Source organism: Bombus terrestris, chromosome 10 (genome assembly GCF_910591885.1).
Source record: "Bombus terrestris chromosome 10, iyBomTerr1.2, whole genome shotgun sequence".
In the NCBI taxonomy this organism is placed as follows: domain Eukaryota; kingdom Metazoa; phylum Arthropoda; class Insecta; order Hymenoptera; family Apidae; genus Bombus; species Bombus terrestris.
The window spans coordinates 8712010-8726595 of record NC_063278.1 but is presented as its reverse complement, the minus strand read 5'-3'; the positions used below and the strand labels follow the sequence as shown (position 1 = coordinate 8726595).

General features: G+C 29.5%; 3 protein-coding genes and 1 long non-coding RNA gene across 5 annotated transcripts; 3 read left to right on the top strand and 1 right to left on the bottom strand.

Moving 5' to 3' along the window:
* The first annotated feature begins 139 nt into the window (after positions 1 to 139).
* On the top strand, positions 140 to 1266 carry LOC100650163 (28S ribosomal protein S18b, mitochondrial). The gene is made up of 5 exons (XM_012312493.3): positions 140 to 337; positions 400 to 535; positions 604 to 701; positions 775 to 905; positions 991 to 1266. The coding sequence occupies exons 1-5, from the start codon at positions 272 to 274 to the stop codon at positions 1115 to 1117; spliced, it is 558 nt and encodes a 185-aa protein (XP_012167883.2). The 5' UTR covers positions 140 to 271; the 3' UTR covers positions 1118 to 1266.
* On the top strand, positions 1177 to 6075 carry LOC125384604 (pyridine nucleotide-disulfide oxidoreductase domain-containing protein 1). The gene is made up of 3 exons (XM_048409083.1): positions 1177 to 2648; positions 4922 to 5347; positions 5629 to 6075. Exon 1 carries the CDS (start codon positions 1177 to 1179, stop codon positions 2608 to 2610), a length of 1434 nt encoding a protein of 477 aa, XP_048265040.1. The 3' UTR covers positions 2611 to 2648; positions 4922 to 5347; positions 5629 to 6075.
* On the bottom strand, positions 2806 to 14480 carry LOC100649584 (kinesin-like protein KIF14). Of its 2 annotated transcripts, XM_003398169.4 has the most exons (12): positions 14081 to 14480; positions 13452 to 14003; positions 12821 to 13367; positions 12509 to 12736; positions 12299 to 12427; positions 6061 to 6221; positions 5622 to 5822; positions 5137 to 5409; positions 4570 to 4642; positions 4331 to 4500; positions 3784 to 4246; positions 2807 to 3711 (listed from the first exon to the last, which is right to left on the bottom strand). In XM_003398169.4, the coding sequence occupies exons 1-12, from the start codon at positions 14185 to 14187 to the stop codon at positions 2992 to 2994; spliced, it is 3624 nt and encodes a 1207-aa protein (XP_003398217.2). In that variant the 5' UTR covers positions 14188 to 14480; the 3' UTR covers positions 2807 to 2991. The 2 variants fall into 2 exon arrangements, with proteins under 2 accessions (XP_012167880.2, XP_003398217.2); XM_012312490.3 differs by lacking the exon at positions 5137 to 5409 and having other exon boundaries at positions 2806 to 3711.
* On the top strand, positions 8779 to 11190 carry LOC100650653. Its single transcript, XR_007225282.1, has 3 exons — positions 8779 to 10012; positions 10433 to 10873; positions 11064 to 11190. It is a non-coding gene; the product is annotated as an uncharacterized LOC100650653 (long non-coding RNA).
* Positions 14481 to 14586: the final 106 nt, after the last annotated feature.

Sequence of the window (14586 nt, the reverse complement as noted above, 5' to 3'; positions counted from 1 at the left end):
AATATTTCGTCACTACTAGCAACTGATATCAAACTATTTTAAATATTGTAAAGAAACTGAGATGAAGAAGGATAAGAATATGTAATATAAATTTATTATAATATAAATTTAATAGATTTGTAAGTATTTAAGTAACTGTTATGTTTTGTGTTTGAGTGTTTTCAAGTTGAAGAATTCCGGTCGTATATACGAAAGTGCATCATACGCCATATCATATAGTTCAGCGATATATTTTATAATATAATTGGAAAATTAGCTTAAAATAAAAATTATGCCATTAATATTGAATAAATTGCAATTTGCTGCATCTCTTTTACGAAGTAATTTTACTCCTAAAGTAAGGATCACAAAGAGATAATCATTGTTAAAGGTCATTTAATGTTTTAAACGGTTTTTTAGGTTATACCCGTGAAATTCATACATCCTACATTTATAAAATATGATAATGATATTAACGATGAAGCAGTTCCTATTTCAAAAGATAGAACTAAAGTTATTCCTGTAGAAATAAGCATGAAATATCTAAAAAGTAGTGGTACGTAATTACGTAACATTAGTTTTGTTTCAGTATGACTTTAACCACATTTATAATTTCTTGTTTAGCTTATAAGAAAACTTACGGAGAGTATCCTGTTTGGAAATATTATAGAAGAAATTTCAAAGCTCAAATACCTCCCCAAAAAACACGAAAGACTTGCATTGTATGTATTTTTAAGAAATAAATAAAAAACTTCTATTATTTTATTTCTTGAAATAATTCTACAAATTTTTTAGAGAGGCGGTGTAATTTCTACTGGTAGCCCATGTCCCATATGTAGGGATGAATATCTAATTCTTGATTACCGCAATATTGATTTGTTAAAACAATTTATTTCTGAACATAGTGGAGAAATTTTAAGTTACAAGTAAGTTTAACTTCTTCTAAATTAGAAGTAAGTATAGCAAGAGAATATCTATATAATTATATTGTTCATTTTGCTTTATTTACAGTTATACTGGTTTATGTCAAAAGGCTTATAAAGATCTATGTGTAGCAATAATGAAAGCGAAAGAATATGGTTTACTTCCATATGATGTTCCCTTTAGATATTATGAGTACTCAGAATGGAAAAATTAATGTATTAATCTTTAACTTGTAATTATAAGAATTTGCATTTAAAAAATAAAACAAGTAAAATGGATAAAGAAGAAATAAATTGTACGTTTGCAATAGTAGGTGGAGGTATAGCAGGAGTATCCTGTGCTAAAAGTATAGCCTTTCTTGTTCCGGAGGAAAAAATCATCCTAATTACAGCAAGTCCCTTAATAAAAGCAGTTACAAATATAGTTCCACTTAGTAAAACATTAATGCAGTTTGATATTGAAGAAAAGGACACAGCAGTTTTGATGGAAGCACATGATTCATTAAAAGTTATTAATGATTTTGTAATACAAATAGATAGCTTAAATAAACAAGTGCAAACTAGAAATGGAAGAATTATAAACTATAAAATGTTATGTCTTTGTAATGGTGCTAGACCAAAACTGATAGAAGAACATAATAATTTTATACTAGGGATAAGAGATACAGAATCAGTTCTACAATTTTCTCAAAAAATAAAAAATTCAAGAAGAATTGTAATAGTTGGAAATGGAGGTATTGCTACTGAACTTGTGAATGAAGTAGATGGTGTTGAAATGATATGGGTAATTAAAGATAAACATATTTCTGCAACATTTGTTGATCCTGGGGCTGCAGAATTTTTTATGGACAAGGTATACAAAACTGATCCATATACAAATACTAATGCTAGTTCATTTACTAAAAGAATGAGATACACTGTCACTAATACATCAGTTGTAACAGGTGGACCAGCTCTAGGTCCAGATTGGCATAATAATTTTGATGTAAAAGGTGCTTTCCTTAAATCTGCAAAAGTACAAATAGAATATGAATGTGAGATCATTAAAATTCTTAATAAATCAGAACAAAAGGAAGTTGATCCCATGGAAGAATGGTCCATATATGTTGAATTAACAAATGGAAAAGTTATTGGCTGTGACTTTGTTGTATCAGCAACAGGTGTAATACCAAATTCTGATATAGTAGGTTTGGAGGATATAAAAAAAAGTGAAGATGGGGGGCTGCTGGTAGATTGGAAATTGGAAACTTCAAAACAGGATATATATGCCGCTGGAGATGTGTGTAGTGCAGGATGGGAATTAGCAAAACATTGGTTTCAAATGAGGCTGTGGACTCAAGCACATCAAATGGGACGGTATGCGGCAAAATCAATGGTTTCTAAATTAAAAAATGAAGAATTTTTGCAAGATTTCTGTTTTGAACTTTTCACCCACGTAACTAAGTTTTTTGGTTACAAAGTAGTTTTACTTGGTTTGTATAATGGACAAAAGTTGGATAACAATTATGAGATATTGTTACGAATGACCAAGGGAACAGAATACATAAAACTTATCCTAGAAAATGGTAAAATGCAAGGAGCAGTATTAATTGGAGACACTGATTTAGAAGAAATGTGCGAAAACTTAATACTTAATCAATTGGATTTAAGTATTTATGGAGAAGATTTACTAAATCCTGATATTGATATTGAAGATTATTTTGATTAACCATATCTAGGAATTCAACTTTACAACAAATTTATGTGGTATATTTCACTAACTTAATATTAACAAAATATACTTTACCTAGAAAATGCTTGCTTAAATTTTGTTTAATATTATTATAATTTTACAGATCGTATAAAAATTTAATTAATAATTACATATTCATATTGTAATATTTTGTATAGATGTATGTATATAAATATTACGTAACGCCTTATGAGTAATAAGAAATAAAATGGTACAGTTACATATAAATGTAGCTAAATATATTTTTTGTTCTAATTAACATCTTTAAAGTATATTATTAATATACGCTTTAAGTCTCTCTATAAATAGTTATCTTATTTAATTAAGTTAAATATTATGTAATGATGTTAATTTTCATTAGGTTAATTCTTGTTGTAATTTATCATTAAATCTAACACTTTTCTTATCAAAACCGTTAATACTATTATGTAAAGTAGATTTTGTCGGAGAAACAGATCTTATATTGTAATTTTTAGAAACTGCCAAATTTGTGTCAGAATCTTCAATTACACTATTATTGAAACTCTGCATAGGAGTTACATTTTCATTGGAATATTTATTTATATCTTCTATTTCTAAAATTTCACGTAAACTACAAATGATACTTTGCACATTATCAAGTGATTCCGCAACTGACTGAATTCCACCATTTCTACTACATAATTTACGTAAAGTTCTTGTAGCGAGTTCCATTTGAACAAGACACGTATTTATGGTTTCTTGATCTTTGGAAACATCAAACGTTTGGTTAATTAATGTACTCCCAAGTATGGACGTATCGAATGAGAGTTGTTGTAGACTTTCGTTTAAATGCTTTTTTACTGGTGTTATGTTTATTGAAATTCGGCTATTATTTAGGGAGTCCTCAAAAGTTTCTGTATTTTCATAGGGTTCCCAAGTTTCTTCTGATGTACACAGCTCCTGTATTGAATCTTCTATATCATAGTCTCGCAAACGATGAACCCAATCTAAAAAACGCATTGGCTGCCAGAATGTCTCTCTCATGCTATCTCTATTACGTATACGAATTACTAGTTTCAGACTCTTATTAACAATTATTTGTTGTTGATCAAACTCCTAAAAATGTAACGAATGAACTTAAGGAAAAGATATATCTTTTTAACTATTATCTATGCAATAAATACTTACATAATTAAGACCAACTTCTCTACACCGTTCGGTAGCTTCTTTTACCAATATTTGCATTTCATGTAAGCTAATACCACCGTCACTTATTGCTTCTGCGCTAGCTTTCATTTTGAGAGCGAATTCGGCATCTGCTGCCCTTTCATTTAAAATGCTTTCGAGTTCTTGTAAGAAATTAGATTTATATGGCGCGACGCTAACTTTTTTTTGATCTATTTGTATTTGTTTTAATCTATTATTTGTCTCAACTTCGTTTTCAAGCAATTCTTTTTCCAATTCTAATTCTTTCTTCTTTTGATGAATTTGTTCCAATGCGAGTTTCTGCTCTTGAACCGTGGAACCAAGAATTTCGATTTTACGTTCGTACGATAATTTTTGCGATCCCAATTGCATTTCAACTTCTCGTTTAGCATTTTCTAATTCTTTTATTGCTTTCTGTTTACTTTCTTCTAACTCTGCCCTTAATCTATTGAATCAAAAGTAACATAACGTTAAATACCTTTTAGTCACACACATTTATTGAATAAAAAGAGCTATTAAAAATTCGTACTTTTCTTCTTGCACTTTTAGAATTTCTTGATGAGCAAATTCATAGTCTACAGTCTGCGCTGAAATTTGTATATTGCTATGTTCATCATAAGGACTTGAGACTTTAAAATAATGATTGCCGCCAATTACTAATCGATCACCATGTTTTAAAATAACTTTGCCAGTTACCACCTATGATATGATAAATAATTTAATAATGATACAAATAGAATAAGATCATAAACGTAAAATATGTTATACCTGTCCATTCACGAACGTATCTCCTTCCATTTCTGATGATAATATAAGTTTCCCATTACTGTTTTCAATAGTACTGTTGAACGCATAAAAAATCGATAACCATTAAAATTATCTATCTAAAATAATTTATTAAAATTGGCGCATATATAAATAATTTCAATTATATTTGACATATCTTTCCATCAAACGTAAATGATTAGCATTTCATGCTCATAAACACGATGAAAATATATTTGGAATCGTTTCGGGATCATTATGCTATACAGTGACAACTAAATAATGAAATACTGCCATGCAAATTTTTTTAACCAAACAGATTAATTACAATATTATTTTGTATGACGTTAAATAGATCGTGAGGAAAACCCGTGAAAAACATGCACTCTTGAGAGGCAGATAGGAAAAGGAAGCAAAACCAAAGTAAAATAGTTTCCTCCAACATGATTCATAAGCGTCAAGCTGAAAAACGAGCACAGGAGGGAAAAAGAGGAACAAAAGTGAAAAACAGAAACAAGACCAACAACCGCATCCTTTCAAGTCATCGAACCAACCAATCCAATAACTAACCAGTGTAAAGGCCTAACCAGTGGTCCATCCAACATGATATCCAAATGTTCGGAAAAGTTCTGACAACCTGAATTTTTTCCGATACGAACAAGTCCTGGAGGAATGAGATACAAGAGCGTACCAGATAACATAGGATCGGCCGCGAGATTTATGAGACAAGGTTGCTTATCTTTCTCACGAAAATCGAGTTCAATAGCGATACCACAACGACGTAAGTACTTTATTTCAGAATTTTTCTTTTCCTCGGTATCCCGCAATTTCATTTGCCAAGTCCTGCAATTACATGTAGCTAAATATTCAAATCTTCAATCGGTAAACATCCTCCGATCTGTTTCCGGAGCAATGTGACGAAACATTTATTATAGGAAATACATTATATTAATAATGATTATAGATAATTACTCACTAAAACAATTTGATTGTTCCGAATTGTTGTAATTAATGCTCTAAAATAACTATAACAGCTTACGTTGATATTAACTTACATTTCAGTAATCGCAAGTTGTTCTTCAGTCTTCTTTAGCTGGTGCCTTAATTTATCAATTTCTTGTTGTTTCTGCTTAATTTCATCGTTATTTTGGTTAACCGGTGGGACAGAATCGAGAAGACGACGTGGAAGAATACCAAGTTGCTTTTCGTATCCTTCACGTACACCGCGCAATCGCAATACTTCCGCTTTCAATTCCCTAAGAGAGAGATCACAATTATATTTAAAATTAAAAGCTTTAGGTTAGACTTGTTGCAAACTGGAAAAACTGTATCGATAATATTTAATGATATTCTTTTGTTTATCTGTTCCGAAGTGGAAGACTTCTTTTATACACGAACTTTCGATTTATTATATTTATATTGGGAGAAAATCTGTTATATTTTATTGAATGTAATAATGAATTATTAATTGTCCATTCATAAAGAATATATTACCGAATTAATTTCTCATGTGGATCTTCATTGATTCGAACACGATTAACAATGGCTCGAGCTTGACAAGCATATCGGAGAGTTGCAAGCGTCTCTTCTACGTGTATATTAGCTGGTGATACTGTTGCAAGCATTGCTGTTCTTGAATTTCCTCCGAGGCTTTCCTATGTTTAAAAAAAGCATAGAAGTTTAAAAAATATGTTGACAAAAGGAAACTTAACAGTTTCTAATAAATATAAGGAAACGCAGAAACTCTGAAAAAGACAAGTTGGAATGTATATAGAAAACAAAATGAAGTCATTGAACTGCATAAGACTTAATTAAACGAGTGTAAAATCTCAGTTGTATTGATTCGTCGTAATTAAATTGTAGAGCTAAAGAAGTGACATTGTTAGCTTTGCACGTCGTGTTTCACTCGTTTCATCTAACTTAATCTCGATTCTTTTGCGCATAAATAATCATTATCAGTATTCTGCATGATAAGACAACACACGCTCGGTAGACAGATTGCGATTTAATCTTTCCTAAGTAATACTTACACTGTTATCGATCACACCTTGACGTTTATGTTTCTCAATGTTATCCTGATATAATTAATAAACGATAAGACATCAGATAGAACATCAAATTCCTCAATGGTACGTATACACAAGGGTGTCCTAAGTCATCATTCAATGATTCAACAGTGAAAAAACTTTTATACACCTTTATCATTTTTTATATTTAACATTTTATATTTAACATTTTTTATATTTAATGACATCTATTTAATTATTATCTATCTATTATTATCTATTTAATTATTTAATTTTTAGATTTTATTTCAAGGCTTTATTCATTGTCGATAAAACTTATTGCAGCAACATGCATCGTTAATTAATCAACGATGTTGGACAAAACCGAATAATTTAAAGAATTTGTTAGAGTACTATTTTTCATACGCCATCATTATCAATTTAAGCACTTGAATCCCACTTGAACTACATTTGAACAAAAGTCTCTAATCAAAATACGATCAAAATATAATTATCAGTTTATAATTATGGTAAAACAAATGTATCTATACATAAAATATCTATATGTCACAATCCTTTTTTTACGTTATTCATTTCATTTTATTCTTAAGATAACAAAAAAATTAATATCTTCTAACTGCGTATCTTTCTTGAAGGTTTGATATAGCAAAAACTTTTTATTGCACCTTATTCAATGTTATCAGCAAATGAGACTTTATTTCTGTTCATAGTTGCTATTATTTGAAAAATAACTCACAATATACGATTGTTTGGTAGAGAAATAATACCTACATATTACCAATGTATATATTCGTTTCACTTAATTACATAATAAATCTCGCTATAAAACACATTCTATCCAACAATTATTGGATCATATTTGCTACTTTGAAAACATCAATGTTTTCATAGGTGATAACTATTTAAATAATCTTGTTTTCACTATAAAATAAAATTTTACGTAAAATATACTTCAATATCCCCCCTTTTTTAATCGCTAAATGCTTGATAATAAACGAGCAAATTGTATTATTATACGAACTTGCATTTATAACATGAAAGATATGCTTATAATACAGGATAATAATTATCGGAAAAACAGTTCTTTACGCTTTCAACAAGATTCTGGAGATTAGTAAGCATTTACGACGTACTGCGTTTTATGGTGAGGCACAAAATAAACATTAGCTAATATTATCGTTATACAATTCTCGACAAGTATATGGTAAGCGTGAGGTATTATTGAAGTATTAATGACGATTCCTAATAATAGCCTTCAAAAATACAATTGCAACGTTGTTTCTTATCTCTTATAAAATCCTAAAAGCCAAGTATATGTACATATATAATGGACGATAAAAAAACGGCGTAGAGAATTGAAACTAGAGAGAAACTTATTTAACGGCCATGCAATACCTTGACCACCACAAGAAATAGACCGTGTTAAAGTTGTACAAAATCAGATTAAGAAATTCGTGAGACAATGTCATAGATGAATAAGCGCGGGAAATGCGTTCAACAATTGTAAAATCCACAAGAAATTCGCAAAGGTGATTGGAGGAAAAGGAGGGGCAAAGCGCTGAGTTGAAGGGCGCGCGGTAACAACGGAGAGGAGAGGACAGGAGAAACAAGATCCGATGGAGAGGGAATAACCGACTCATAAACATTGCATGCTCAGCGTCAGTACTTCTTTAGTTCAAAGTAAAACACCACAGCAATTCGAGCACAACGTTGTCTTGTTTTTTAGCGGTCGCAGCTTTTTCCTCTCTTTCTTCTTCTTGAGTAATATGTAATAACACGAATTCGATAGTCTATCAATAAGTTGTTTTCAACTAGTGAAAGAAAGAAAACCGGAAACAACGATACCTAGCAAATTTTACTGGTAAAACGAGTTTTAGCTGCGTTTTAGAAAATCAGTGCAAACTCATGTCAGCGGATTTCATTATAAACTGAAAGAATAGAAAAAAAGAGCGGATTAAGATATACGTCAAGAATTGGTCGAAAGTATCAAGAAGGAAGGAAGATATACACGGAAATTTCTACGAAGAGAATAAATTCGGAATCTAATTATTCTCGAAGACACCTTGAGTTAGAACGATGGATTTAGTCTATGTTCCCGAAATCTTGACCTACGGTTTTTTTAGAGCTCCTCAGTATCGGGACTACGAGCAGCCGTGGAATAAAGATTATTTTAATTGTGGTACGTCTCAATCATATGAAAATGAATCACTTTTTATATACTCACATATGACAACTTTCTTACTAAAGAGAAAATAAGGGAAGAAGAGATAATATTGAGGATCTATGATGATCAGTTTGTTATCGTTCTTCCTGGATTTCTTTAGACAGATACTATAATTAAATTTTCATTAATTAACATCACGATAAATATCATTTCGTTATTTACTATACATAATTTCATTTATTCTAATTTCACGCGATCATCATATCAAATACTATCATTAGTATTTGCTATTATTGTTTTCCACGGTTCTCAGTATTTGAATAATCCAACTCGAAAAATTAATATTATTTGCTGATATCTCGTGCATGGAGCTTTCCCTTTATGTCCTTATTCATATGATATCATACTACATCAATGATTAATGTTTATATACGTTGACGTTTTTATTGCTTACTTCCCGTATTTAAAAACTTTGAAATATGCGACAAAAATACAACCTGTCTTTACTAATGAAAGTCTATGAGTATTTTGAAAATATTTAAATTAACTCTCGATTTCGAACTATTAATCCATAAAATGTACGTGCATTCATCTATCAAACATCCCGGATCATCCTGATCTATGATATGTTTCAACAAATGCTTATTTTCCTTCTTAGAGTAAAATAAAGATTTCAACAGAAATGATCAAAACATAAATCAATTAAACAATTCAATAATAACAAATAATCGATTGCATAAAATCGTTACGATTCATCTATCAAATGATTATTCGGTGTTCTAATTAATATGATAATAAGGAATTTCAAGATTCAATTGAGAAAAATGATTTATATATTTTTAATCGATGCCGGTGCATACGTGAAAGATAACTCTTAGATATTTCTGCGCAACGTAGTTGCCCCTCCCTTTGCGTTATCATTGTGAGGAATTGGTTGCCTGAAGGCAGTCCTCCGCATTATTTATCATATATTAGGCTTTGAAACTATCATTATCGCAATTCGAAAAACTTCATATTACGCACAACGTAAAATAGTGAGAATAGTACAAAAGAATTAGTATCATCGGAAAAGCTTCGTATTCTATTTCATTGCATGAATTGTCTTCTTAATGAAATTTTGGAAATGCATATAAATTACATATTTCTGAAAATTATATATGTGTGTAGAATCAAAAGAAGAACGCAACATCAAAACAAGTTAAATCGTAAACACGAAAAACATGTTTACATCGTTACGATAACAAATACGGTGAAGGTTGTAACATAATATGCTAGATCAATTCCATTGTAATAGATATAATAATAGTGTTATAGTTATCATACTTGCGATTACTTATACTTTGCCACGGCTTGTTATTGAATAAAATAATCTAATATATATATATATTTATATATGCATGCAGGTAAAAAGATACATAGTTCTAAAAATATCTTACGAAACCAGCATGACACATTAACGAGAATAAACAGAGATGAACGATCCTTTTATTCTATTTGCAATAACAGATTCTGCATTTGTATGTGCAGGAATGCTTCGTGTTGTGTGTAGAAAAACTCTCGATTATTCACGTATTTTTAGATGAAAACTTTATGCAATTGATTTACGAAATGCTATGATGAACTTACCGGAAAGGACATCTATTTTGATATAAATTCAATCTATAAATTTTTCTAGAAATCTATCAATGCAATGAAAAAATATCAGAATCAATAATAGAATTCGAATAGGACTAGGAAGATATATGATGATTCTGCATTACTTTTATCTTATCAAGGTATCTTTTTTATTGCCCGTACAAAATATTACGATCTTGGTTATCAAATTTTTATCTATCGGTTCTTTTATCTTCAATAATTATTTTTCGTCACTGTTACACTTTACTAACATAATTTTCGTCATAATAGTTTTCTTTGAACACATGAGTTTCATGCGATACGTGTAACGCATCACGTTACTTCATTCACGGGAGACAATTATAACATATCTTTCGGGTTGAGAATGACTCAAGAACCACGAGTTAGGTCAGCAGATTGGCTACGTGCAACAACGCATGGAGCTACCTTTCAAAAAATTGTTGAACCTTGGCCAGGATTAACAACAAAAAAATATTTTGAGGTGAAAAGGCCATTGATTATAGAAGTTGACAAAAAGTTGACAAAAGAAACCTTAGTTTCAAATAAAAAAAGATGTTGCGTATTTAACAAATATTTTATTTTTCCCGAAATAATGAAATTTAAAATGAAATAATAATAGAAAATAAAGTGATAAAGATAGAATACAATGGAAAAAGAAAATTATCTTTCAGGTAAGTCAACACAAGTTCATTCTCAACGATTGCCACAACAACACCATGAACAAAAAGCACTTTCGAAAGAAAATTGTTACTTGTGCCGGGAGAACAAGAGAAGAAGTCTCGCAGCTTATATACGAGAAAAGTCGCGAAGGAATTCTTGCCAACAAATTCACGAAGAAGAAGAAGAACATGACTGCACAGACACTAAAGAAGGGATCATGAAAACTGATAAGAAAACGTCAAAGAAAGTTTTAGAAAATAACGGATGTATAAAAATGAATAACATAACAAAAAACGTCAAATAGAAATAGAATGTTTACTTATTCATGTTTCAGCATTTTAATATGGTTTCCAGAAATTGATACCGAAACAGACGTACCTCGTATATAAGGAATGCAGAATTACTGTACCAAACTTCTATGATACGTGTATTATATTATGATGTGATGATTTGAAATGTTATTTATCTTTCAATACTTTTTTCATAGAACGAAAAATTTTAAGTTTATATTTGTATTTGTAACAATTTTATATGTTCAAAACCTGTATAATGAATAATTTATGTTATTTTATATCTCTTCTGTTATTTGATATAATGCATAATTTATTGATTTTTTTAAATAATATTAAAAAGAACATTTTCTACATATTCATGAAATTAGTAGTTTAGGTATTATTTTAAATGATACATATATTGAAACATTTTATGCAAATATTGCAAAAAATCATCAATCAAGTACATAATATATGTATATCCTAACAATTTTTTATAATGTGTTATTCTGTACATGAGTAACACAAGGTTATGAAGCAACTGATAATATTATCTGTCTTTTTTTTTTCTAAAATCTAGCATAACCAATAATTGCATTTACAATTAATATGAACTGCATTAAACTATAAATTGACATATATTTATACTATTCTAGAAATGCTTTAATATTTAAAAAAAGTAAATTAACTAGATATTCAATGAAGAATTGAATAATTTATAAGACTGAATATGTACATAAAGTTATATAAAAAAATACATCTTCAAAAATAAAGTAAACCTATCTTAAGTTTTCTGTATATTGTATAAGAAAAGAAATCATATACATAAGTAATGATTCATTAATCATTAAAGCCATAAAAGCCATAACAGTTTTAATGACTGTTACAACAAAGAACTTTGTCATTGAAGATTCAATAAAAAAAAAATTATTTACTTATGTCAAATCTTGTGTCAGTGACTTAATAACACTTACCTTTAGCAGCCATGTAAGAACAGATTCACGATATGGAACAAAACCTCGTTTACGATTACTTGTGTTTTCAGCCAAGGATGCGATTACTTTTCCCAATGTAAGCAATGATTTATTAATAGACACTCCTTCCTTTGGAGTACAATTAATTTTATTATTATATGAATAAAATTGCCAGACTATAATCAAGTAATTAAATGTAATATGACATACCTTCAATCTGTCACCGCTTGCACAAGTTTGACTCAGTCTTTCACTACCCGCTAAATCTACTAAATTAATTTTACTACGTCGACTAGCATCCGCAGATTCATTACTTAATTGATTATTTTTTTGGGTTTGTGTTAATATGATACTAAATATACTATGAGATCGTGAACTCTTTTCATTCATTCCAGTTGCTGCTGTAGCTCGTTGTGAATTGCCTACCTTGAGCCAAGTCTAAGAGAAATATATTTATAACAATTTAATAATCAATAAATAATCTTACAATAGATGCAGTTACAACTTATATTATAAACATACCTGCAAATCTTTGTAATTTTGCACACAATGTTGACTTAAATCAACAATATATGGTCCAAATACAGGATGTTCTCTTACTTTAAGAGGAGCCCTTTTTACTCCACTGTTAACATTTGTTAAAAGATCGTGTATTTTTTCATTATAAATTTCAAAATAACTAATCTCTACTGTAGTTTTAGTATTCATATTTACGGATACCGTCGTAAATATTTCTTGACAAAATCTTGGAATAATACCAATTGCTTCATCGTGTGATATTGTATTATTTTGTGCAGATTCTTGACCCATCATGCTATAACTTTTACCAGACCCTGTTTGTCCATAAGCAAATAAACAAACATTATACCCTTCAAAAGCATTTTGTACTAGTGGTAAAACCATATTTTTAAATACAATTTCCTGATTAGAATAACTAGGTTCTGATGCATCTATTTGTGATATAAAGCAATGGTCATATGTGAAAGTATGTTGAACAGATTCACAAGTAACAATAATATTTTGACCATTTACTTGTACGACTGATGTAATTTTTGAATCATTTAGTTCTCTGAAATAATAAAGAATAGAAAAAAATATTAAACCGTAGTATTACCTAAAGAAAAGCTCTTGGTATAAGAATTTAATAACTTACTTTGTATTCAAAGGTCTAACACGTATACCTACAGTCAGATTACTATTTTCTCCTTCACATACAGTTTGATCTTCAATACCAATATCGTTTGATTTACCACATGGTGTTTCAACTTGAACAACATTAAAACAGTCAGGAGTAGCTTGTGATAAAATGTTGTCACTAAAATAACGTTTTACAGGTGTTTTATTTGAAGGCAAGATATTTATTTTTGAATTGCTTGTAGTAGTATGAATTTTATATTGTTTGGGAGTACAAGAATGCATGGTTGAAGTCTTTTCATTCAGTGAACCTGTAGACACTGTTTTCGTAGAAGTTTTATACTTTGAATCAGATGTTGCATATTCAGGAAATAAAACTTGTTTTCTTTGAAATGTATTTATAGATTTTGAGTGAGACAGATTTATAGTATAAGGTATATTTGTTGATTTCAAATTTTCAGTATCATTGTCAAGTAATATTTTACGCTTTTCAAGTTTTAAACATTTATTTTCAGTAACATTTTGGACTCCTCTTTGAGGTGTATCAAGTATATCAGAGCATGTTCCTTCCCTACAAAATAATAAAAAAATTTAATATATAATAGGTTTTAATTTTTTTTCTAATTTACTAACATAAAAAAACCTCACTTCTCATTTAAAGAGTTTATATTCTCCTTATTGAAATTAATAGGCGAACTTGAAAAAATGGCATCACAAAATCCATGTCCCATAGATTTTAAAGTATTATGTGACATGATGGTGGAATTTCTTTAACTAAACACCATCAGTACGATAAGATTTGCTTTCCTCTCAATTAACCTCCTCAAATTCTGTTCTTTGACAGTTCACATGAACTATTTGGGAGGATATTCACCAGTTCGTCACAGTTTAGATCCTTTGTAACGAATTTTTTCGTAATAACAATATAAAAATGGCATAAACTTTAAAAATTATATTATGCTTAATGTTTCAATACTAACACCGATTGTTCATACATTAACAACAAACTTTGGGTTTAAAACTGATTGATTTATTAATATTTTAGTTAAAATATAATATCTTAACTATTTTTGTAACCATCTTTTGAATTTTGAATTTATAAACTAGCAGAATAGCCAATATTAACAAATCAATGCTGCCAACGTTAATCTGTT